This window comes from Solanum pennellii, chromosome 12, assembly GCF_001406875.1.
Source record: "Solanum pennellii chromosome 12, SPENNV200".
Classification (NCBI taxonomy): Eukaryota; Viridiplantae; Streptophyta; class Magnoliopsida; order Solanales; family Solanaceae; genus Solanum; species Solanum pennellii.
The window spans coordinates 3,415,048-3,440,296 of NC_028648.1; the positions used below are offsets into that span (position 1 = coordinate 3,415,048).

Genomic DNA, 25,249 nt, shown 5'->3' on the forward strand with positions numbered 1-25,249 from the left:
TCTAATTAAAAACGAACGCGATAAAATTTTTTTTATTACAATCTTTTCCACATGGAATTTAGTTTACCTAAATAGAGAGTCACACATATATTGACAAAAAGTCAAAGGTGGCGTTTTTTTTTTTTTGATATAAATATTCAAAGCAATCCATTTTTTTCCTTCAATTTTTCTTTTTTTTTTCTTTCGATTCAATCGATTTGCCTTTTTTTTCCTTCTTCTTCAGACTCCTCGACAAATTTTGATAGGTATGAACCTTTTTCTTCTAGTTAAAGTTACAGATATTGTTTATTTATTGTAAATTTTGCATTTTTTGGGGTTAGCTGGATTTGTTATGTTGTTTTCGATCTGGGTTTTGTTTTGTTTCGAATATTGCTTAAAGGGAGCTTGGATTTGGGTTGTTTGAGGTTCGATCTCTGTTGGGTTTTCTTTGTTTTTGGTCAATTGAGGAAAAAATGGGGAAAAAAAACTTAGCTAGGCATGAATTATCAAAATTGTAAACAAATCTTAGCTGTATCGAATTGTAAACAAATTAGGATTGTATTCTTGGTTTGTTTTGTATAAATGAGTATTGGGTTTTGTAGAATTTCTTAAAGGGGTTGCTTTGATTTGGGTATTTGAGATTCGATCTATATTGGGTTTTCTCTCTTTTTGTTAAATTGAAGGAAAAAAACGAGTTTTTATTGGTGGATTGTAGTTTGATTGCTTGAATTGTGAAAAATGAGTATTGGGGTTTCTTTCCTTTTGCTTAATTGAGGAAGTATATCTGAAAGATGCAGTTTTTGTTGATGATTGTAGTTTAATTGCTTGAGCCAAACAAGTAGTGGGTTTTTGGTTGTTGCTTTGAGGACTTGTATGGTAGTATAAATTTTGATTATTTTCTCTGTCTTTAATTGCTGAAAGTTGCCTTTTTTTCTCTGTGTGGTGGTGTACACGGTTTATTCCGTTCTTGAATCCTTTGCTTTCCTCGTTTTTGTATGAAAGTGTAATTTGTTGAATCTGTTTCCGAACCTTGAGTTTGATAGGGGATAAGCCTTTTTCTACTGTTAATTGCTTCACTTTTCTGATTTATGTATGAAAATGCATTTGTTGGATCTTTTACGGAACCTTGAGTTTGAAGCTTTTTGCTGTTCTTGATTGCTTAACTTTCTGCATTTATGTAAGAAAGTACCATTTGTTGAATCTCTTACGGAACCTTGAGTTTGATATAGGGTAAGCTTTTTCCTGTTCTTGATTCCTTCACTTTCCTCATTTATGTAAGAAAATACCATTTGTTGAATCCGTTATGTAAAATTGAGTTGGATATCTTTTGAAGCTAACCTTGATTATTTTAAGGGGTTTAATTTGCTGGCTGAGATGTGAGTATTTTAAAAACCTCCATTTTTTTGTTTGCAGGGGTATATATTTAGAACCAGAGATGTTAGAGCAGTTACTGATATTCACTAGAGGGGGCTTGATCCTCTGGACGTGTAAGGAGCTTGGAAATGCTCTTAGGGGTTCTCCAATTGACACATTGATTCGTTCATGTCTTTTGGAGGAACGTTCAGGTGCCGCTTCATTTAACTATGATGTACCAGGAGCTGCATACACTCTTAAATGGACGTTTCACAATGATCTGGGGCTTGTGTTTGTTGCTGTGTATCAGAAAATTCTTCATCTATTGTATGTGGATGAATTGCTTTCTATGGTTAAGCAGGAATTCTCAGAGATTTATGACCCAAAAAGAACTGTCTACAATGAATTTGACAATGTATTTCAGCAGCTTAGGAAGGAGGCCGAGGCACGTGCTGAGGAAATGAAGAAATCGAAGCAGGTGAGCAAGCCTGTAAACCATAATCTTGGTAAGAAGCAAGGACAAGTGCAGAAGGGCATTATGGATGGAGGCAATCAAAAAAAGAGTGGTGCTGAATCAGGAAATGACGGTGGAGATGGTGATAAAGTAAATAGTCGTGCCATGGAAAATGGCAATGGGCGTTCTAAAGTTAGTAAGGGAAATGGAGTAGTGCAGGCTAACGGTAAAGAGAATAGAAGTTCTGATTCTGGGGCTTTTGATGTAAATAAGCTACAGAAGCTTAGGGCTAAAGGTGGAAAGAAAACCGATACCATTGTAAAGGATTCCAAAGCAGAGCCTACAAAAAAGGCAAAGAAGAACAGAGTCTGGGATGATTCACCTAAGGAGTCGAAATTGGATTTCACGGATCCTATGTGTGAGAATGCAAATGGAAATACAGCAGTTGTAGAAGCAGTTCAAGGTGAGAGTATGATGGACAAAGAGGAGATTGTGAGTAGTGATAGTGAGACTGAGGAGGATGAAGAGCCAGGGAAAGACAGCAAGGTCGAGGCAAAGAAGAAAGGTTGGTTCTCATCCATGTTCCAGAGGTAATTCTCCTGATTCAAGAAAATAGATGAGTTCATTTTTATGAAAATTAGTTAACGAAATGGCTGATATTTCTATCATATAGTCCTCACAAAATGGATCAATGGGTATATATAGATCAGAAAGATTTTCACCCACCTCCGTTATTAGTCACCATGAAATTTGCCTAATTTGATTATCAGACACTAAAGAAGATAATTGGTTTGGGGTGTTATGTGAAAACTGATAAATATTCAAGAGAAATGGGAAAAAAAATTACTTCCAAGATAATGGATCTTTCTAACTGTTAAATGCTGAGCATAACCTGGGTTGCTGTTGTGTCTCCAGTATCGCAGGAAAGGCAAATTTGGACAAAGCTGACTTAGAGCCAGCTTTAAAAGCTCTTAAGGACAGGCTGATGACCAAGAATGTGGTAAGTTTACAGTTGCTTTACTCTTACTACCCGCGTTCGTTCTCCTTAACCACCTTCTTTCCCCCAATTGATGACCATGTTTCTATCAGTTGTTTTCATTCTATAATTGGTTGATGAGTGTTACACATGTCTTACAGGCCGAAGAAATTGCTGAAAAGCTTTGTGAATCAGTGGCAGCAAGTTTGGAGGGTAAAAAGCTTGGCTCATTTACAAGAATTTCTTCAACAGTTCAGGTAAGAGAGTTGGGACCTTCATTCATTTACAGAGTAGAGTACTTAGTTGCTTTAAAGTACTTGCACTTGGAGGAACAATGCCATTTAAGAAGTGTTCAAATCCAAGGTGTTTGAAAGCATACCCCTCAACATCTTCCAGGCTTTAAAGATAAAAGGAAGAGTTAAAATGGAAAGGTGTTGCAAAGTTGAATTTTTGCATGCCAAAACTTGAAAAATTCTCTTCATCTATTTTTTTGCTTTTTATAGTCTGAACATTTCTTGAGCCAAGGGTTTTTCATAAACAATCTCTCTACCTGCCAAGGTAGGGGTAAGGTTTGTGTACACCGCCACACTCTACCCTCCCCAAACCCCACTTGTGGGACTATACTGGGTACGGTGTTATTGTTGGCATAGTCTCAACATACTAATATGGGGTATTGAATTGATCAAACCAGGCAGCAATGGAGGAGGCCCTTGTTCGGATCTTAACTCCTAAACGTTCCATTGATATCTTGAGGGATGTTCATGCCGCAAAGGAACAGGGGAAACCATATGTTGTGGTTTTCGTAGGAGTAAATGGGGTTGGAAAGTCTACCAATCTTGCGAAGGTAAACTAAGATTGCTCTTTTTTCTTTTACTTCAAGGGCCTTGTATATCTTCTCATGGGGTTCTTTACATGTTCTGCTGCAGGTTGCTTATTGGCTTCAGCAGCACAAGGTCAATGTTATGATGGCTGCGTGTGACACATTTCGATCCGGAGCTGTAGAGCAGCTCCGTACTCATGCTCGAAGACTTCAGGTATGCCATGATTGGAAATTTTGTACTTGTTCGAATTTTTGGTCTTCTCTGGGGGAGAGATTGCACAAGTTAAGTTTCTGACATTGTATTGTCTTATCAGGTCCCCATATTTGAGAAGGGCTATGAGAAGGATCCTGCTATTGTTGCCAAGGAAGCAATCCAGGAGGCTAATAGAAATGGTTCAGATGTCGTTCTTGTTGATACAGCCGGTCGAATGCAGGTATCATTGAATTTCTTGGCAGTTTTAGGGAAGTCCCTGTAGGAGCACTATACACAGAACAATAGTAGAATATTATCTTGGATGCTAGTAGGGGTTTCTATTGCTAGTTTCAGCATCCACCCTTGCAAGCTGAGCTTCTCTTTTTCTTGTTTTATCTTTCACTTCCTTAAAATTTATGCACAACTGTCATATTCCACAGGATAATGAACCACTGATGCGAGCACTTTCAAAGCTTATATATGTGAACAGTCCAGATCTGATCCTTTTTGTTGGTGAGGCACTTGTTGGAAATGATGCTGTTGATCAGTTGTCAAAGTTCAACCAGGTTTGCCTATAATGGTGATGATAACTTCCCCATAATTTTAACGTTTGTTCCATCATTTGACACTTCTCTTATGTCTGCAGAAACTAGGTGACCTTTCTCCCTCACCAAATCCAAGATTGATTGATGGAATTCTCCTTACCAAGTTTGATACCATTGATGATAAGGTACACGGTCTTTTCACATTTACAAGTTTGATGCCAGCCTATGCTACTTTACCGAGTTAATGTTCTTCCTACTTATTTGATTTATCATTCTGATATCAACAACTAAATATCTAAATATATTTTACTCACGTTAGTATGTTTGCTTTAGGTCCAATAATTTCTACTCATATCAGATATATACCAGTAGAAAATAGAGAGGATTTCTAGTACATTTTTATATCTACCTTATTTTTGTATGATATTTGCTTGAAACAACCTTAAATGGAGCGACAAGATTCATATAGCCGATTCCCACTTGAGTTCGAGATTAAAGTATAGTAGTTAGTGTTGTATTCTTATAATCAACATTTGTCGCAGGTGGGAGCAGCGTTGTCCATGGTTTACATATCCGGAGCCCCGGTCATGTTTGTGGGATGTGGTCAGTCCTACACAGACTTGAAGAAGCTGAATGTCAAGTCCATAGTGAAGACACTACTCAAATGAGAACACAATCTGTCTCTTACCTTTTAGTTTGGCTTTTAATGTCTGTTTAACAAGTGTTGAACACTTCGTATGTTGCTGCTTCAGTTGTGTTTTTGTAACTTTGTACTCTCTCATCTGTGATTTCCCAGTATTTTGATTTTGAAGGTGAATCGTTTGACTTAATTGGTGTGTATTAGTTTACTAACTCCTCAACCCCCCCCCCCCTCCTCACAAATGGATTCGGTGTTTGATATTTGCTTTGGGTCTCGAGTAATCTGGATGCACCGGGAAGTCTTACTTTAGGGTGCAAAGCGCGACTGTGGCTAAAGATGGATGAGTATTTACTATTCCACCATATCATTTGAAGGCAATTTGTATACTCATCCCGCGATGTTCTGCCTATATTTCATACTAGTGTACATTTACCAAGTTTATTGAAATTGAAATCATATGAAATGCCTAAATAAAAGGAAAGAAAAAGAACCCAAAATGGTCACAACCCTTAAAATGTTTCTTCCCCTTGCTATCCATTAATGGAGTATATTAAAGCAAAGGATAAATAACATCCAAACTTGATTCATATAAATGGTGAATGTTGAGCTAAGAAAAAAAAAATCATTGGTTATGAATATATACTATCCTGATTAATTTACATTCGTGTTGTGTACGAAATATTAAAGAAAAACACACTTGCCACTAGAGTTTTTTTTTTCCTAAGAATCAAACGCGAGACTTCAAATTAAAATTTTTAGGGAATAACTGTAAGAATATCGTATTGTAAATTAAATATTAAACTATTACTGCCATAACAAGATCCGTTGTAGTCTAGTTGGTTAGGATACTCGGCTCTCACCCGAGAGACCCGGGTTCAAGTCCCGGCAACGGAATTTCTTTTCGTAATTTTATTTATGATTCGAGTAAATTTGTTGCATAGAGTTCTTCGGGGGTGTACGTGACAGGAAAAGGAAAATCAATGAATAAATAAAACTATGCGATTCAATTTCTTTTGTTCATTATAATGTTAAATATTTGTTTTAAAGTTTGATTAATCTGAATTTGCATTCAAATTTTGTTGTTATACAATGCTAAATATTTATTTTAAAGCTCGACTAATCCAAAATCGTGTATGAATATAGTGGGATATTTTAAAAAAAAATTGTACATTTTGAACATTTTACTTAAAAGACTAATAAAATGAAACGGCTCATTATGCTATTTATTATATATTATATATGGGAAATAAATGACAAATAAAATCCACTTAAATAATCATAATTCAAACTTCCCAAACCTATTTTTTTTTGGATTATCATAATTACCACGTGTCATCCTCACGTAGCTTCAATCACTCCAAACCTCATCCCAAACCTAAACTCCTCAACAAAATAAAAAACTTGTATATTGTAGTTAGAAAAAAATGCCAAAAACCCCTACGTTTCTCACAAATATTTTTTTTATATAAACATATATTTCCTTCTTTGCTATTTCTATTCATCACTTTTATAAATTTGTATTTAAAAAAAAAAGTTTGACATTTTTTCTTGAGGGGAAAAAAAAATGAAAAATTCTAATTATTCTCTTTTAGCTTATTTTTTTATTATTAGTTTTTTCACAAATTGTTTTAGTGAAGCAAGAGAGTTTATTGTTGATGGAAAAGAAAATTCTTGGAAAATTCCTTCTTCACCTAATGAATTTAATAAGTGGGCTGAGAAAACTCGTTTTCGGATTGGAGATTATATTGGTAACAATTTTTATTTTACGTTAATCTATCGTTAAATAGTTCGTAGCTAACAATTTTTTTTTTACGATCTGTGAATGAATTTTTGTTGTTTAGCAAGATTGTTTTAATATTTTGTGAATAACTCATAGCCAACATGATTTTTTTTTGGTGATATATATATATTATATATATGTCCATTTCATGCTAACAAGTTGATGTTTTATTTTATTTTATTTTCATTATATATATATAAGGTTTGAGAAGAATCTACGTTTCGTTGTGATTTCGAATGAAAAAGTTCAAAAAATCTTGTTAGATTCTAAAAAAATTACTTCTAAAAATAAATTATTAATCATTTGCTTCTCATGTTAGAGATTTTGTTAATCAGCTTGATTGTATCTCTTTTCGTTTCATTTGTAAAATAAAGGAAGAAGGGTTATATTTCTTTTCGTTATTCGTATCTCTCTCTGATTAAGCAATGTGTGATATACCAAATATGCATACATTACTAACTAATTTCACGACTCGAACATACACGAAGACAACTTTACTGTTTCATCTCATATATATATGTGTGAGAAGTTAATTTCTCTATTTATCCTTCTAATTATATATTATTTATTATTTTTTTTTTACAGTTTTGAATTATGATCCAAAGTCAGACTCAGTATTACAAGTAAATGAAGAAGATTACAACAATTGCAACAAGGCCCAGCCCATTAAATCATATGAAGATGGAGTAACCAAGATTTTGCTTGACAGATCAGGCCCATTTTTCTTCATAAGTGGAGCAAATGGCCATTGTGAAAAGGGCCAAAAACTTGATGTGATAGTCTTGTCACCTAAACATAGTTCATCAACTCGAGTGAAATTTCTGGCTCCGACACTGGCTCCAGCTCCGGCTCCGGAAAGTGGAAGTAGTGGCATGAAAGTTGAGATTATTGGAGGGTTTATTGTTATGTTGGCAAGTATTATTGTTCTAGCATAGGTTAATTAATTGATTTTGTCTAAGTTTTAAATTTTAGGTTTTTTTTTTATTTAATTAACAATGATTTAGTGCATGATTTATTTATGAACAATTTCATTGGTCTTTGCTTATTTATTTATTTATTAGTATTTTTTTTGGTGGTAAGTGAAAATGAGATTACACAATCATATTTATAAGTACATTTTTGGTAATAAGTTTATAGTGTAATCTAGTTGTAAAAACAATGCATACAAAAAAACAAGAGTTAACGTGAAGTGGTAAGTACTCATTCATCGTTAATCAGAGGTTTCAGGTTTGAGTCTCACTAAATATGATATCGCATTTGTTAGAGAGCATTTTACCTCCCAGTGTGGAACTTTTCAACGGATTATTCTCCGATTAGTGGATGTGGTGGCATGAAAGTTGGGATCATTATTATATTGGTAAGTTTGTTGTGCTTTTAAAACATAATATATAAAACTAAACAGATAAATAGACGTTTTTTTTTGTTATTATTCACTACTTTTTGTGTTTTACTATGTTGCATTATATTTCTCATATATTCCTCTAAATCAAGTGAGAAATCTTTAATTTCAAGTAGTTGAATCACAAGAAGTACATGAAAATTGGATACAAGCCAGATCATACTCTACCAACATCTATTCATATTTTTCTAATAAATAAAAATAAATCAACCATTTATTATATTTATATAGTCGGAAATTCATCTCAAACGTTCTTTATTACTTTAATATTTACGTTGCTTTCAATATCTTTTTGTGTTTTGATGTTTTGAAAAAAATATTCATAAGCTCGATTGAATCTGGATTTGTATATATAAAAGGAAAAGGAAACTAAGGAAGTGAACATTCTTTTTCCATTCAACCCATGTGTGACTATATATATGCAAGGGTCAATATAAGAAAACTTAGAGAAAATTATTGAAATTGTTGGTAGTATTTAATAACTTTTTTTAAAAATTATAAAATGAGAAATGCTTTATTTATATGAAAAAGACAAAGAATAATAGAAAATGTGTGCATGTATTTAATATTCACATAATTCATTCATGTATACTAAAAAATAATAATTGAATACTCTCTTCACTTTATATTTACTCTCTTCAATCCATTTTATACTTTAATATTTAATTTACACAGAATTTTTGTAATATTTAAATGATATTATCTGCTTTTATTTATTCTTTGATCTCAATTAATACTACTATATTAAATTGCATTAATCTCTTTTCATATTTATTAAAATAAAAATAAAAGTGAAAAACTCATTAATTATATCTTAATTTTTATTTTTAATAAGTTGTTTTCTTGTAACCATGTCAACAAAATGAATCAGATAAAATATACACACAGTAGTCAATTAGGCACTTTTTTTTTTTTAAAAAAAAATCATCAACTTGCTCATAGCAAAGTACTGTTGGAATTTTATAGTGTAAAAAATATTACAACTTTTTTTTTTCTTTTAGATTTTGTACCAACAATAGTATATTATTAAAAGTAAAATCAGAAAGTTAATTATAATAAAATGTTATTAAAAGAACGAAAAATGCTTAAATATGTCATTGAAGATGAATTAAACTTTTAACGAACAACACATATAAGTCTCTCAAAGTGAGCCAAACTTTCAACAGATAATATAATCAAATCCTTTTTCAAAATTTCGATGACATATTTAAAAATTTAACTTAAAAAAAATTAAAAGTGAAAAAAAAGGAAAAAATCTTGAGGAAAAGTGGGGTCTTTATGGTGGGGGGTGGGGTGGGTGGTAACTGTATTCATGTCTCAACTTGGTCTATTTTATTTCTAACTTCTGCTACTCTGTTCCTTACTTTTGACTTCTGATTTTAGTGCCATCCAATTGATATTTATATGCTCAGATTATTTTTTTTGACTTTATCTTTGCTTTCACATTCCCACCCCCACCCCAACTTCCTTCTTCCCCTCTTGTCTGTTCATTAGCACCATAGTTCATGGATTAACTTCAAAGACTTCAATTGTAAGTCCCCTTTTCTTGATCCATTCTTCTTTTTATCTTTACTTTTGTAAATATTTTCATTAAATTAGCAATATAATTAAGTTTTTTGTTTTCATTTAGTTTGAGTCTTGATTAGTTTGCTTGCTATGCTATTATTTGATTTTGTTGTCTAAAAGTGCTTATATACAAATTTAAAGTTGAAGGGGTTAATAAAGGTTCAATCTTTATTGGTTAACATCTATGGGGTTTGTCTTTTTTTTTTTGTTTAAATACAAATTTACAGAGATTATTGCTTTGTTTTTTTATATTTTTGTTTTACTAGTTAAATGAGTCTTAACTGGTTTGCTGGTTATGTTATTGTCTGTTTTTGTTGTCTGAATTGATTGTATGTCAATAAAGATTCAATCTTTATTGGTTAACATCTATGGAGTTTGTCCCTTTTTTGCTTTTATGCAAATTTACAGAGATTATTGCTTTGTTTTTCTGTGTGTTCTCTATCTTTTTTGACTTGATAAATGAGTCTTGATTAGTTTGCTGTTTATCTGAATCGCTTGTATACAAATTTAAATGAGTCTTGATTAATTTGCTGGTTATGCTATCATCTGTTTTTGTTGTATGAATTGCTTGTGTGCGTTTATGTACAAGTGTACGGCTGAAGTGTTCAATAAAGAGTCAATCTTTATTTGGTTAAATTTTGTGGGGTATGTGCCTTCTGGGGTCGAAATGAAAAAAGATCAAGTCTTTTAAAGGTAGGATGATTTTAGAGCCTAAATACTATGCACTAATGGTTGTTTTTTTTTCTCTTGATTATGAGTTCACTTACATGTCAAGATTTTGCAGAAGCCACTAAAAATGTATCATTCATAAAAATGGAACTAGGATTTGGACGGTTTTCAATTTGGAGCATTTTGAGATACAAGAGGGAGAGGAAGAGGTGGTTAAGTTGTGTGTGTGTGTTGGGGGATGGGCTAGCAGTTTAATCATGAAATGTCCTATTGCCTGGTCAAATGCAGATTTTTTTTTCTTCGGAAAAAGATGTCCTAGTACATGTTATTGGATTAGTGAGAGATTCCTCTTTTCTTATCCCGGAGATTGTGTGTCTGAGCAATACTTTTGAGATTTTAAATAAGGCTGATACCAAGATTCTTTTTATATGTCTACTGACTGATATGATGATATTTAAAAAAGATGCTAACCTTACGGTTTTGAGATAGTAAGTTTTCTATCTAATGTCTGAAGCTTTGTGTATTGGACTTGCAATGGAATGGATATGACATCTTTACACTTTGGTTGAAAATTTGCAAACTTCTCGATTCAGCTAACATAGGTTGTTGTACCTATAATCTAATGCTTAGGAGCTCGACTGCAGCTAAGAAGTCATGTATTTAGTGGTTTTAGGTGAGCAGAAAATGTGTTCGGTACAAGACAAGTTTCTCTTATGGTATTTGTTTCAGCTTGTGGCTCAAGCTTAGCTTATATCCATTTTCTGAAATTCAATATGTGGTAAGAAAACTGTCATAGCTACGTAATTATCTGATTATGTGATAGGAGCCAATGTGTCACACACAATTGGGAAGATAAGGCACCTAGTTTTAGGTGAAGACTGAAAAATGTTTCGTTTGATAAATTTAACAATATTTTTGAATATGTTAGGAACGGGTACCATTTCTTTCAATGATGCTCTGACTTTGTAGAATTCAGGTTCACATAACTACTAAAACTAGCAAGGCTAAGTCCTCATGGGGAGAAAGCTTAGCCCCATATAGGACTCGTGCAAATCCTACGCTAAAAACGTTTATCTCACAGCTTCCAAACAATCCTCTATTAGAGTAGGAGGGAAGTTCTTGTGTATCAGCTGGCTTAAGGGAATGGTATCACATAGCTTCTGCATCAACTGCAGATATATACCAAGTAATACATCTTGGGGAGATTCGGGAATAATATCTTCTAGATTTCCCTCCTCTCTCTAACTCGAGCACAAGAGAGGACGGCTTCAGGGAAATGAGACAGTAAGTGAAGAGATTTAGCAATAACTGTGCTTCTTTCCTCCCCCTCCCCCTCCCCCTTGCTTTCCCCAGTTAAATAGAGGGAAGAAAGATTGGGTTGAGCAACAAAAGGTCTCAAGTTCAAATTCCAACTGAGACAAGAATACTAGGTGGTTTCTTCCCATCTGATCTAGCCTTGGTGGACTACGTGTTGTTGATGGGAGGTGGCAGGTATCTCGTGAAATTAGTCAAGGTGCACACAAGTTGGCTCGGACACCACGGTTATCCAAAAAAGGGGGGAAGAAAGATAGGAGAAGAATGGATGAATCTGCTAGGTAGATATGTCGCAGCAAAGCTATACAGGAAGGTCGTCGGTTTTGTAACTCGGGCATTGGTTATTAGAGATATCGTGAAGGAGTGACTAATTAGAATATTTTTACATCTGTGTCATGTTGAAAGCACTTGATTGAACAAGCAAGATCTGCAACATCTAAAATTCAATTTATTCCAGTTGCCTTCTTCATTTTTCTGAACTTAGTTTTCCTTTTTCTTTCATGTTAGAAATTGTTGTTGAACTAGCTCAATATATGATACTCTTTTCGTGGTTCCATTTTGGAAAATAAAGCTTGCTGACATGGACTCCTGATGGCTTTAATGCGAATAGAGAATGATGTAAAATGGCAAGGCTCTTGCTATATGCAGGCAGATTTGATGTCAATGTTTAGTCTTTCATGGCCAAAAGTTAGATTGAACTTTAATCCTGAACTTAGAATCTTTTGCTTTATTGCAGTTACTATATATGTGTTTGATTGTACGAAATGTTAGATTATGGTTCGAAGTCCCAAGATCTGGATGGGCAGCAAAAAAAAAGTTTGTAAGGTACTAATGATCTTTTATCAAGGTTATTAAGCTTTTATTTCAGTCCACTTCTTCCGGCATATATTTTGGGGGTTGTATGTTCTTAATGTGAAACATGGAAGTCGGAGCTATGGGCTAAATACAATGTGTTATATGGTGAACTGTTGGAAATTTTGTTGTAAATCATTGGACTCTAGGTTTTTTTGCAGATAACATCTTACCCTCGCTGTCTTTGAAGATTGTTTTTGACACTCTTTTGGTTGGAAGATACATTTTTCTATTAACTGAAGATAACACCTAAAATGTTAATGTTAGCATTTAAGCAATTTATGGCTGATGGACAGGGCGGCTTGACATGAACAATGTATTTATGGCCATTTATTGAGTCATTGATGAATTCTCCTCGAGTATCCCTACCTTATAATGCTTCTTTACATTTTTTTAGGTTGGATGACTTTGATTGCGGACTAACCTCAGCGTCAACACCGTAGCTGCAAGTAAATGTGGCTTCATCATGGAAGCTTTAAGACATTCTGGCCATGCAACTAGCAGCCCGTCAAGGTCTTTTAAGAGAGGAATGAGAAAAGGATCTGAAGGACTAAAGTCGATTGGTCGATCACTCGGATTTGGTGTCTCTAAGGCAGTATTTCCTGAAGATCTGAAAGTTTCAGAGAAGAAGATTTTTGATCCTCAAGATAAATTCCTTCTCTTGTGGAATAAGCTGTTTGTTATATCATGCATTCTGGCCGTGTCTGTGGATCCGTTGTTTTTCTACCTTCCAGTTTTCGATGACAAGTCAAATTGCCTTCAGATTGATCGAAAGCTAGCTGTGATAGCCACAACGCTTCGTACCGTTGTTGATGCTTTCTATCTTATTCACATGGCACTTCAGTTTCGTACAGCTTATATTGCACCATCCTCTCGAGTTTTTGGAAGGGGTGAACTTGTGATAGATCCTGGACAGATTGCTAAAAGATACTTGCGATCCTATTTTATCATCGATCTTCTTGCTGTGGTTCCCTTGCCTCAGGTTTAAAGAAATGCTTTATATATTTTTTTATGTCTCTCTATATTGAAACTTCATTTCCTTTAGTAAACTACCATCGCTCTTATGGTCACTGACCTTATACTCCCTCCAACCTAATTTGTGTGGCACCATTTGACTTGACACATAATTTAAGAAAGAAAGGTAGACCTTTGAAATTTGTGGCCCAAAACAAACCTTAGCCATTTTTCTGGCTATAATTTTCTATAAATCATTTTATTAAGGGTAAAAGGAGAATTTGAAAGCTATTCTTTCTAATTATAGAAAGGTGACGATCTACTTGGGACGGACCAAAAAGGGAAGTGTGCCCACATAAATTGGGACAAAGGGAATATGTTGTTTTAAAATGATTGTCTCCTTCTTGTTATATCATGCTTTCGCTTTTCAAGGTTCTTTCTTCTTACTGTCCTAAATGTGGTTGAGTGGGATTTTCATCCCGATTCTCTACCTTTCTGTGTTACGATACTGTCAATGGATGTTTTGATATGCTTTGCCTTTTTATTAAGTCATTTGTTTATGAATCATCCCATACAGCTCTTTTGATGAATGGCCTATCGTCATTCACTTTGCTTTTCCTTTTATGATCTATACAGATTGTAGCTGGGAGATTCCTGCAGAGATCGACAGGTTCTGATGTTCTGGCTACCAAACAAGCTTTGCTCTATATCATTTTGCTCCAGTATATCCCCAGATTTGTCCGAGTTATACCCTTAACGTCAGAATTGAAAAGAACTACTGGTGTCTTCGCTGAAACTGCATGGGCTGGTGCTGCATCCTATTTGCTGTTGTACATGCTTGCTAGTCACGTAAGCTACTTATTAAGTTGCCGAAATGTTTGCTATCTGTTCTGCTAAGATAACTGTCCATTGCATTGTTTTGAAATTTAAATCTTCTTTTTTTCATTGGCATAATACATAAATGTGCCCTTTAATTTGACTTCAAATCACATTCATGCCCTTCAACTTTGGATGTGCACAATTAGACTACTTAAACTTGTATAAAGTTGAACAAATAGACACACATGTCCTACATGTCATTTTTTGTCTTACGTGGTGTCCTACGTGTGTTGTGCCATGTAGGACTCATGTGTTTATTTATTTAAAAGTTGGATAGTTAAAGTGCCTATTTGTGCATTATGAAAGTTAGAGGTCAAAGTTAGAATTTAAAGCCAAGTTTAGGGTTCAATATATGTATTATGCCTTTTTCTTTTGTGTAAAATTGTCTTCTTTGCGGAAGTGGAAGTTCTGGTTTCCTGCTGTATTCTGTCATTTTGCAGATCAGTATGAGGGAAAATCTTTATTAATATGAAATCTCTGTTTATAGAATCTTCATCGTCTTTTAGATGGATTGGAGCTAAAACCGCATCCGTAAAGTAAAATTAATTTGTAAATGAAACGATTATTTGAAAATAGGTGGAAAACTTATCAACAACTATACATGTTGTATTGGTTTAAAAGAAATGCAGTGTACTCTCCGTTTTCTGGTTCAATTGCATGTATATGGAGTTTGCTGTTTCATTTTCCAACTAGAAAATGTTCACTTGTTCTGCAAAGCATATGCAAATTAGATGTTTTTTCTTTGAAATTTCGGATTGCTCATCTTTGCAAGAACATCGCAAAGGTTATCTCGAGGTGGAATTTCTGATTGTTCCTTGCTTCCATTCTCGTTGGTTCTTTTCAGATAGTTGGCTCCTTTTGGTATTTGCTTTCTGTGGAACGCTATGATACATGCTGGGAAAGAGCTTGTAGTCATAACACAACATGCCAAACTGATTTCTTGTACTGCGGCAATCAAGGCATGACAGGGTATAATGCTTGGAGCAATATCAGTGAATCGGTTTTAAATGGAGCATGCCCTCGTAGCGGTGACAATCCACCATTTGATTTTGGAATTTTCGAGCAGGCTTTGTCATCAGGCATAGTTTTCTCAATGAAGTTTGTGACTAAATATTGCTACTGTTTGTGGTGGGGACTCCAGAATTTAAGGTGGCTTTACTCTTTAATATTATTCTTATCTCATTTGCTTTAGTCTCTCGTATCTTTCAAGGATTATGCCTAAGGAGTGAAAAACAAAGCATTAAAATTTTCCATCACATTACTACTAAATCCTTTTGTTGTCTGAAGTGTACATTTATGCCTAATTACTTCATTGTAGTTTACCATTTGCTCAACTATATGTTGATTAAACGTTATTTGAAAGTTGTATGAAAAATCTGCATGCACTAGGTTTTGCATATTATGACTATTTCCTTTTGGCACTTTGTCATGCTCTCTATAGTATTTTGCCATAGCTTTTCCACTTCCGCCTTTCTTTTTGAACCGTATTGAATTGTTTTTCCTTGAGCCGATCTCTACATCCCAAGGTAGAGGTAATGTACACTTACACTCTACCCTCCCCTATTCCCACTCGTCGGATTACACTGAATATGTTGTTGTTGCTGCTTGTTGGCGCTCACTTAGGTTCTATCCCTACCTGATAGCCATAATTCAATGTGAACAATTTTTTTTTTTTTTTGTGTTAAGGTTATAAAGATTATAGGGTGGTTATTAAAAATCAAAACCATATGGCTTTGCGGGAGTTACAGGGGAGATATAAGACAAGCGTCCTTAGGACTTTGGTCTAGTTGTAACTTGTATAAGTAAGAGCGCAACTTGTGATGTGTAAATTTGGTGCATGTTACAGGTTCAAATCCTACCACAAATAAAAGCCTGGTATTTAAGTAGAAAACGATGGAGGGGAGAACCCATTATTCACCGAGTTTTGAACTGTGCACCAATGGCCTGCAGAGATTTATCTGTTACTAAGAAAATGTCAAGTTCCTAATTCAATTGTTCCAGAGTTCCAGTGTGATACTTTTTCCTGTTGAATATGAGAACAGGAATTTCCTGCTAATCATGTGCTATCATCGTATCTAAATGATTAATATTCCGATGGCCTTTTCGGTTCATATTGTCTATCAACTAATTAGTTTACGGAGGGGTAGTGTTTTCCTGTCACTGAATCATGACAGCCGATAATTAAATGTGAACACTAATTCAATATATTCCAGTATTATATGCTTCTTTTGGTTCATATTGTCTATTCACTATTTGGTTAGACCAATATTAGTGGTAGGATCTTCTTTTCGTTTTGTTCTTTACCCGGAGGACTGAAGAGGAAAAGAAGAAGCGACTAAGCTGGAGTTTGGAAAACTAATTAAATGAATATTTACGTTATTTTTCTTTTCATATGCTAAGGTATATCAATTGTTAATAAACCTTTTGGTGAACTTGTTCTAATAGCATTTCTTTTTTTCTTGTTTTGCTTGTGTAGTACCCTTGGACAGGGACTTCAAACTAGCACATATCCTGGGGAGTCTTTATTCTCTATTGCACTAGCGATACTCGGGCTCATTCTCTTTGCATTGCTGATTGGTAACATGCAGGTAATCACCGAATGCTAGTAATGTAGCTTCTGCACTGACATAGCTTATAGAGATTGCTTGTCATTTTGTTACTAACAGAATATTGTGCGAAAACTTCTGAAAGATCAGTTGCACGTGAGAGTTTACTGTTAAGTGGTTATGATACTGGTGCTTGATGAAAACGGAGCTCAAGACATTTGACAGTTTAGATAATGCACTTGGTGCTATCATTTTAAAAAAAAAATGCACTTCGTGTTTTTCTTTCGGAAGAAATGAGTTAGGCATAATACATAAGGGCACAATCAAACTTGGCCTTAGTTGGCAAGTAAACACTCCAACTTCGCGTATGCACATATCGACTCCTCAGCTCGTCTCCACTGTGTTAGTTGAGCACTTTTTACTTACAAAATGATCAGCTAGACACCTCCAAATTTATGTGCCACATCACATTGGGTGTCAAGAGACACAGAGGAGACGAATTGGGGTTTGTTGCCAGTTGAAACCAAGTTGAGGTGTGTAGATGTGCACTCGCAAAGTTAGAGTTCTTACTTGCTAGATGAGGCCATGTTTTAGGGTTTGTTTATGTATTTACGCCATTAAATAATTCCACTTTGTTTTAAGTGAAAAGTTCTTGCAAAATGTTGATATCATCTCAGCAGTGTCAAGGGAAGTGCTTCTCTCTCGGCAACAGTTAAGAGTTCGCAGTAGTCATGACTCATGAGACATACAGAGGGCTTATTCATAATTTTTATGATTGCGGTAAATGTCAAACAATAACATCTTTTAGACAATTTCAATAGAGGTTTAGGATCTTAAGATATGCTGTTGTAGAGTACTACACAGATATAAAGCTTTGTTGGATACCTCCTTGACATGATATTTTTATATACGAGACCGGTTGCTGTTGTAGTGTTGTTTATTCTTCTTTTGGCTCCCATCTCTCGTTTCTTCCAAAATGATACTAAAAAGAAAAAATTTAAATTATGGAAGACTCACGAAAAGAAATTCTGAACAAGATGCCAAGGGACAGAATTTTCGGATTACTTGCACTATGGCATCCGAGTAATGTATTCCTTTCGTTTGAGCAACCGACTCGCATGAAAATTACATACACCATCAAAATCAAAACTGTTATTCCACAAGAAATTCATTTTATGATTTTCAGTTTCTTTAAAGTGTTTCTGATAATGACATTTGTATCTATGGGAAATTGTTACTCAAGAGTTTGGTGTTTTGTTATCACAGACATACCTTCAGTCGCTTACTATTCGACTTGAAGAGATGAGAGTTAGAAGGCGTGACTCGGAACAATGGATGCATCACAGATTGCTTCCGCAAGAACTTCGAGAACGGGTAAGGGGCTATGATCAGTACAAGTGGCAAGAAACACGTGGAGTGGATGAAGAAAATATAGTTCAGAATTTGCCCAAGGATCTCAGGAGGGATATCAAACGTCATCTTTGTCTGGCTCTAGTGAAGAGGGTAACTACATTATATATTCCTGCTTTTTCGATAATATTTGTTTCTCCCGACTTGAATCAACTTGTCTAATACTCTGTTGCCTAGACCCTCCAAAAATGTTGCTGCACCAATGTCAGGTCCTCCAAAAATGCATAGCTCTTGGAGGACCCAACACACATCTGGTGATATTTATGAAGAGTCCGAGCAACATAGGTATCATTGTAGTCGTGGTACTGTCGTCGTGTGGTGCAGCAGAGTTGCTACCCCTACCTCACAAGTGGGGTCTGGGTAGGTTAAAGTGTAAGCACACCTTACCCCTACTGCGTGGAGGTAGAGAGTGTTTGCGGAAGACCCTCGGCTTAAGTGCAGCATATCAAAATTGCTGGAAAACGACAGTGAAGAAAATATAGCAACTAATGATCTGGTCTTAGTAGTGTTCTTTCTTTTATTTCATGTTTTCCTAGTTTCTTGCTACAATCCGATGTTATAATTCTTCTAAGAGTGAACGACCGAACATTCATTTTATGACTAGGACAAACGATTCTACAGCTGCTAAGCTTTACGTTATTGTCTTTTTCTAGTTTTACTTTACTAATATTCCGTTGTTGATTTTCAGGTGCCTCTATTTGCAAATATGGAGGAGAGATTGCTTGATGCAATTTGTGAGCATCTAAAACCTTGTTTGTACATCGAGAACACTTACCTTGTTCGAGAAGGAGATCCAGTGGATGAAATGCTCTTTGTGATACGAGGGCGCCTTGAGAGTGTGACAACTGATGGTGGGAGAAGCGGTTTCTTCAACCGCAGCTTGTTAAAAGAATCCGACTTCTGTGGAGAAGAACTTCTTACTTGGGCACTAGACCCGAAATCAGGTTCTAACCTCCCATCTTCTACTCGTACCGTGAAAGCTCTGACAGAGGTTGAGGCTTTTGCATTAATAGCAGATGAGTTGAAATTCGTCGCCAGTCAGTTCAGAAAGCTCCACAGTAGACAGGTACAGCACACGTTCCGTTTCTACTCACAGCACTGGAGAACTTGGGCTGCTTGCTTCATCCAAGCAGCATGGAGGCGTTTCACGAAAAGGAAACTTATGGAACTACAAAGAAAAGAGGATGAAGAAGCAGAAGCGTTGGCCGGGGCCAGCAGTAACTCGGGTGGAGCTTCTTTTAGTATTGGGGCAACGTTCTTGGCATCGAGATTTGCAGCTAATGCTCTCCGAGGCGTTCATAAGAATCGAAATCTCAAGTCTGCTAGGGAGCTTATGAAGCTGCAAAAACCTCCAGAACCTGATTTCAGTGAAGATACTGAGTGAATTTTGTATGCTTAGCTTTGCAAAAAGCTTGATGTATAATTTATGTTTATTAGTCTTATTGCTACATATTTATGTAAGAGTTTAACTTCTTTAAACTGATACTGATTGTGTAAATAAATATTTACATTTATCATCTCGCCTAAAAGGTAACTATGGGTAGCTGCCCGCGATAAGTAGAAGGCACCTTTCGTTTCAATTTGTTTGTCTGTTTTAAATTGATACAACGTTTGTAAAAAAGACTTTTAAATTTTGTGGTATTAAACTAAAGATACGTAAAATGTATCATAATGTCAATCTTGTGATTTTAAACATGTTATGTAAAAAGTTAAAAACTAAAAATGAGCCAAAAAGAAAGAAGAATTGTTTCATGAATGGACTTAAAAGGAAAGTAAGAGATCCAATCTTATCCTTGAAAAAATGACTTTCATCGTATCAAACTCACAAACACTGATCATATACTTGGTTGCATGGTTTTACTATTTTTATTCTTATCTCAACCGAATTGTATAAAAATATCAAGAGATGTGTGTCAAATCCTTAGAAAAAATAATTCTCTCCGTTCCATTTTATGTGACACTTTTTGCATTTTCAGATTCAAACAAGTCTATCTTTGACCGTAATTTTTCATAGATCCTTTTAACATTTTGAATTATCAATTATTGTGAGTTATAGTACTCTTTACATAGTTTACAAATATATAAATTTCATTTCAAAAAATTTGAAGATTCCATACGCAAATGTCCGGTCAAAGTTAAACTATTTGACTCTCGAAAATTGAAAAGTGCCACATAAAATAGGACGGAGGGAGTATATTTTTTAAAAAGTCAACTCAAGTATGACAAAAATTTTGAAGAATCATATATTACTAAAAGCATGAACAAAAAAGTTGAAAGTTGAATTACAATTTTACCCTTTTTATAAATTAAATTGTTATAAAATATTTAAATATTTGATTGTATAAAATTAATTAAATTTTAATGGCTTTTAGACTTCTGGAGATTAATTCCTAATTAAATATCCAATCAATTAATATTTATCATCTTTAATCTATACGTATATAATAATTATAATTTTTTTAAGAAAAAATCTTTTCCCAAATTTCTTTACTTTTCCTCTTTTTATTACTTTTCCTTAACACCTCTCATGAATAATATGATTGATTTGGATAAAGTATTATCCTTTATGATAAATAACGAAATTTAATAATTTAAAGGGTGTAAATCTACAAAATGGAGACATACATTGATAATGTCCTCTTGATTATTATTAAAGAATGACTCTAGCTTCACAAATTTAAATTCATTAATGCTTAATTACATGATAAGAACTTTAGTTGTTCTTTCTACATGATTTGCTAACTTTAATTTCTTTTTCATATTCTTCATTTATTTATTATTATTTTCTAATTACTTATTTAATAACTTTTATACTCTTAATATTCATAACTCTCATCTTTTCATATTCATAACCTCCAAACGTTTAAACTAAAACTTTAAGATATCTTTTGATATTCCTTCTATTCTATTTATATAAATTCAACTTCTTTATCTCATGAAATCCCTACCAAGATTATTAGGTTACTATTTTTATTCTATAGTAAAAGTAGATGATGAAGACTCTTCAATTTTGATAGGATATGAAAGGAGCCAATAAGAACTCAGAGAGTTATGTACTAATTTTGTACTTATTTTTTCACATATATACACATCAATCTTATAAGAATAATGTCTATATTGTATTTTTTTCTTAAATATTCTGTTTCTTTTTGTCTTTTTTTCTCTGTGTTAGCTTCTTAATTTAATTTTTTCTATGAACGTTTTATTGCCTTAAGTCTTTATTCTTATTTTTTAATTATTACATTTTATTATTCATTACAATTTACATATATATTTTTATGAAATTTTAGTCATTCTAACGTATCTATATACAATTCACATGAAACACACGTGCAAAGCACGTCCTCAGAAACTAGTTTTAAAAAAATCATCAAGCAGTAAAACAAATAAATATATCTTTCACCTCCAAGTTACGATACTAGAGTGAATATAATCTCTACCAGACATACGTAAATAAGATAGGAATAATAAATTTCATTTCAAAAGGTAAAGTGGCAATTTTATTTAGGCATTTTATTAATCAAGAAAACAAGAAAGCCTATACTATTGCCTTTATTCATACAACTTGATGCATTTATTTTCCCAAACATCATTAGTCCCTAATATGTTTAGCCATCAACATCTTGACTAGTTCCTCAGCACCCATTCCACCAGAGTTGAAACACCATAACCCGTGGCGTTTTTCTTTTCATCGCTCCAGACGGGGCCAGCTACATCGAGATGCAACCACTGAACCTTCTCGTCAACAAACTGCAAAGACAAAGACCAAATGTCATGTTTCTCGTCTCAAACTAAAGATATGTAGAATGTACGAAAATGTCAGTCGTAGAGTGATGATGGGATGAGTACTTGTTTGAGGAAGAGAGCACCAGTTATAGCACCGCCATTACCAGGCCCCAAGTTAATCATATCAGCCACTCCTGATTTCATACTCTCCCAGTAACTCTCCTCCATAGGCATCCTCCATAGCTTTTCACCACTTGCCTCAGCAGCTGCAACAACCTCCTTTGCTAGGCCATCATTAGGTGTAAAAGCACCTGTATTCGTATACGAGATATGTAAAGAAGTTCAAGCAGAGTACACGTACAACGTGTACCAATCAAAGAATAGAGTCACAAATAAATATACCAGCAACTGAAGGTCCAAGAGCAGTCATAATAGCACCAGTTAATGTTGCCAGATCAATTATCTGCATAAATTCAATCAGTGAATCAGGGGAAACATACACATTGAAGTGATCGATGACCGATGCATAATAACAATGTTGAATTAATACCTTCTCAACACCTTGGTTACAGGCATATATCAAAGCATCAGCAAGTGTGAGCCTACCCTCAGCATCAGTATTGTTAACTTCAATTGTCTTACCATTTGAAGCTGTGACAATGTCTCCAGGCCTCATGCCTTCTGCACTGATCATATTTTCACATGCTGCGACAATGAAATGCACCTGCAACGTAACATACATGATAATTGAATACATGCACTTCCGAGTATATACATACATTCTCGAATGATGGATGACAAAGGAAGGACTCACCTCTACTCCGGAAGGCCTAATTTCACCAAGAGCTTTTGCTGCACCTAAAACAGCAGCAGCCCCTCCCATGTCATTCTTCATTAGCTCAATCCTCGAACCAGCTCCGACCTTGAGGTTGTAGCCACCACTAGGGAACACGAAAACAAACGTTCAACAAATCATAACGTAAGAATAATAGAAGATAGAAATCTATTTACCTGTCAAAAGTTAATCCCTTTCCAACCAAGGCTAACTTCGTTTTGCGTTCCTTAGTAGGAGTTTTAAAACATAAATGGATGAAGTAAGGAGGATTTTCAGTAGCTGCTGCAGCAACAGCTAAATAGGCTCCCATTTTCAATTCTTTGCACTGCTCAGCATCCAAAATGTTAACGGAAATGACATCGCTATAAGTGGACGCAATCTTTTTAGCCTCTTCAGCAAGTACCGCTGCAGCACAAACTCGATATGTTAATTCCTACTTTTAGTAATATATGATATGATTAAAAGAGAAAATGCATTGAAAGACAGATCACTAACCAGGCGTAACTATATTGGCTGGTGCGTTAACGAGCTCTCTACCGAGTATAACACCTGCACATACATGTTCTGCATATTTGATTTTCCTCTCTATTTCAGGTCCAGTTCCCAGTCCAAGAATATCCAAAGATTCCAAAGTTGATTTCTTCGACTCGGACCTAAACCTATTATCTTCAAATGACCCTAGCACAACTCCTATAACATTCATGAAAACTAATCAAGTTTTGTTTCTCAATATGGTTCACCAAGAAAATGAACATATATATGTGTATACCAGTTGCTATGGCAGAGGCAGAGTTAACCTTCGATTGTTCAGAGAGTCCATCAGTGGAAGCAAGTGCAACGGCAATATTACGAGCCTGAGAAGACTTGGCAGCAGCAGCAGCAGCCTCTCCTAAACTGTGATAAGAAGTAGGTGATGATGCTGATGAGCCAAGACCAACTAGAGTAATCCTTCCACCAGGAAACCTGAGATTTACGGATTGTCCCGACTTTCCACTAAAATCCTCCTCAGAAGAAGCTGCAGACAATAAACCATTCAATTCGGAATCAAGTTGTTGCAATAGTGGATTCTTGAACTTAGAATTCTCATCTCTAGCCAAGTCATTCTCCGTCGCGCCTATTGCAAGTAAGTCTCCTTGCCATTGCACCACAGCAGTATCTTTAGCACCAATTGATATCTTTCATGGTACAAAAACAGAAACAGGATTTAGTCTGAAAACTATCGAAAAGAGATCAACCATTAGCAGCATGCTAAGGATGGATCAACAACAACAAAAACACAATGTACGCAGACCCTCGGGTTAAGACCAAAATAGACTAAAAAAGACGTAATGGAAGTAGAAGAGACAATATGTAGTAAAGAAAACAACATTTCATAGCAGAACAATACTACAATCAAATAAAATAGACTAAAAAAGACGTAATGAAAGTTCTAGAAACAATATGTAGTAAACAAAACAATAGATAGTAGTAGAACAATACTACAACCAAATAAAATAGACTAAAAAAGACGTAATGGGAGTTCTAGAAACAATATGTAGTAAACAAAACAATAGATAGTAGTAGAACAGTACCGCAAACAAATAAATCAGACTAAAAAGACGTAATTAATGAAAGTTGAAGAAACAATATGTAGTAAGCAAAACAACAGATAGATAGTAGTAGAACAATACTACAACGAAATAAAACTATAATGACCTTAGGGGCATCACTTTCATTAGGCCTAGTAAGACCAAGAGTATCACGAGCAATACAATGAACTATTCTTTTACTTCTTTTTGAACACAAGGGTGTAACTGGAAAAGAAAATGCCCATTTGGGACTAGATTGACATTTAGTAAAAACTGAAGGGTTAGAATGCAAAGATGAAGAAGAAGAAGCAAACAATGAAGAAACTGTTAGTGTTGCCATTGTAAATAAAGAAAATTTGTTGTGTATACTTAAGTCTTTCTCTGCATCTCTTATATAGAAGAAAGAATAAGATATTTGCATGTCAACACGTTTTACTCATTCTCTACTCTTTAACCGCGTTTATGTCATTCAATTTTGAATATACACAAGCAAGTACGTGCTTAAACTATTCAAAAGTTGAATAAGTAGATATCTATGTCCTACATAATTCTACGTCCTACGTAACACCCTACAATATTGAAGAGAAACCAACATAATTGAGATGATTTTAAAAATAGGTCTAACCTATCGGTGACCCCCTAAAGTTAGCTCGAAATTTCGCTTAGACACTTCAATTCTGCGATGTTCATTTTAAACCCCTTATGTAGGGTCTCGTTGTGTCATTTTTTGACGCTTTTCGCTGTTATGGCAAGGTGAGTGTAATGCACTCAAAGTCAGGGCGTGAATATTT

The 25,249-nt window shown here is 34.7% G+C and overlaps 4 protein-coding genes and 1 non-coding gene across 5 annotated transcripts; 4 read left to right on the forward strand and 1 right to left on the reverse strand.

Moving 5' to 3' along the window:
• The first annotated feature begins 101 nt into the window (after nucleotides 1-101).
• On the forward strand, nucleotides 102-5,150 carry LOC107007272 (signal recognition particle receptor subunit alpha). The gene is made up of 10 exons (XM_015205829.2): nucleotides 102-245; nucleotides 1,393-2,376; nucleotides 2,702-2,786; nucleotides 2,924-3,019; nucleotides 3,454-3,606; nucleotides 3,689-3,796; nucleotides 3,897-4,016; nucleotides 4,216-4,341; nucleotides 4,422-4,505; nucleotides 4,863-5,150. The coding sequence occupies exons 2-10, from the start codon at nucleotides 1,415-1,417 to the stop codon at nucleotides 4,986-4,988; spliced, it is 1,860 nt and encodes a 619-aa protein (XP_015061315.1). The 5' UTR covers nucleotides 102-245; nucleotides 1,393-1,414; the 3' UTR covers nucleotides 4,989-5,150.
• A 631-nt stretch (nucleotides 5,151-5,781) lies between these two features.
• TRNAE-CUC lies at nucleotides 5,782-5,854 on the forward strand. The gene has a single exon. It is a non-coding gene; the product is annotated as a tRNA-Glu (tRNA).
• A 670-nt stretch (nucleotides 5,855-6,524) lies between these two features.
• Nucleotides 6,525-7,675, forward strand: LOC114075109 (early nodulin-like protein 1). Its single transcript, XM_027913370.1, has 2 exons — nucleotides 6,525-6,708; nucleotides 7,326-7,675. Exons 1-2 carry the CDS (start codon nucleotides 6,525-6,527, stop codon nucleotides 7,673-7,675), a joined length of 534 nt encoding a protein of 177 aa, XP_027769171.1.
• A 1,820-nt stretch (nucleotides 7,676-9,495) lies between these two features.
• Nucleotides 9,496-19,909, forward strand: LOC107007270 (probable cyclic nucleotide-gated ion channel 5). Its single transcript, XM_015205827.2, is given in 9 exon segments — nucleotides 9,496-9,670; nucleotides 12,425-12,513; nucleotides 12,938-12,972; nucleotides 12,975-13,522; nucleotides 14,131-14,343; nucleotides 15,218-15,522; nucleotides 16,850-16,961; nucleotides 18,186-18,422; nucleotides 19,018-19,909. Coding segments are annotated over 8 exon segments (2,226 nt in total). The 5' UTR covers nucleotides 9,496-9,670; nucleotides 12,425-12,433; the 3' UTR covers nucleotides 19,714-19,909.
• Nucleotides 19,910-21,783: 1,874 nt separating this feature from the next.
• On the reverse strand, nucleotides 21,784-25,013 carry LOC107005629 (leucine aminopeptidase 1, chloroplastic). Its single transcript, XM_015204273.2, has 9 exons — nucleotides 24,586-25,013; nucleotides 23,660-24,065; nucleotides 23,386-23,580; nucleotides 23,067-23,295; nucleotides 22,870-22,996; nucleotides 22,606-22,779; nucleotides 22,458-22,518; nucleotides 22,179-22,366; nucleotides 21,784-22,079 (listed from the first exon to the last, which is right to left on the reverse strand). Exons 1-9 carry the CDS (start codon nucleotides 24,877-24,879, stop codon nucleotides 21,957-21,959), a joined length of 1,797 nt encoding a protein of 598 aa, XP_015059759.2. The 5' UTR covers nucleotides 24,880-25,013; the 3' UTR covers nucleotides 21,784-21,956.
• Between the last annotated feature and the right edge of the window lie 236 nt (nucleotides 25,014-25,249).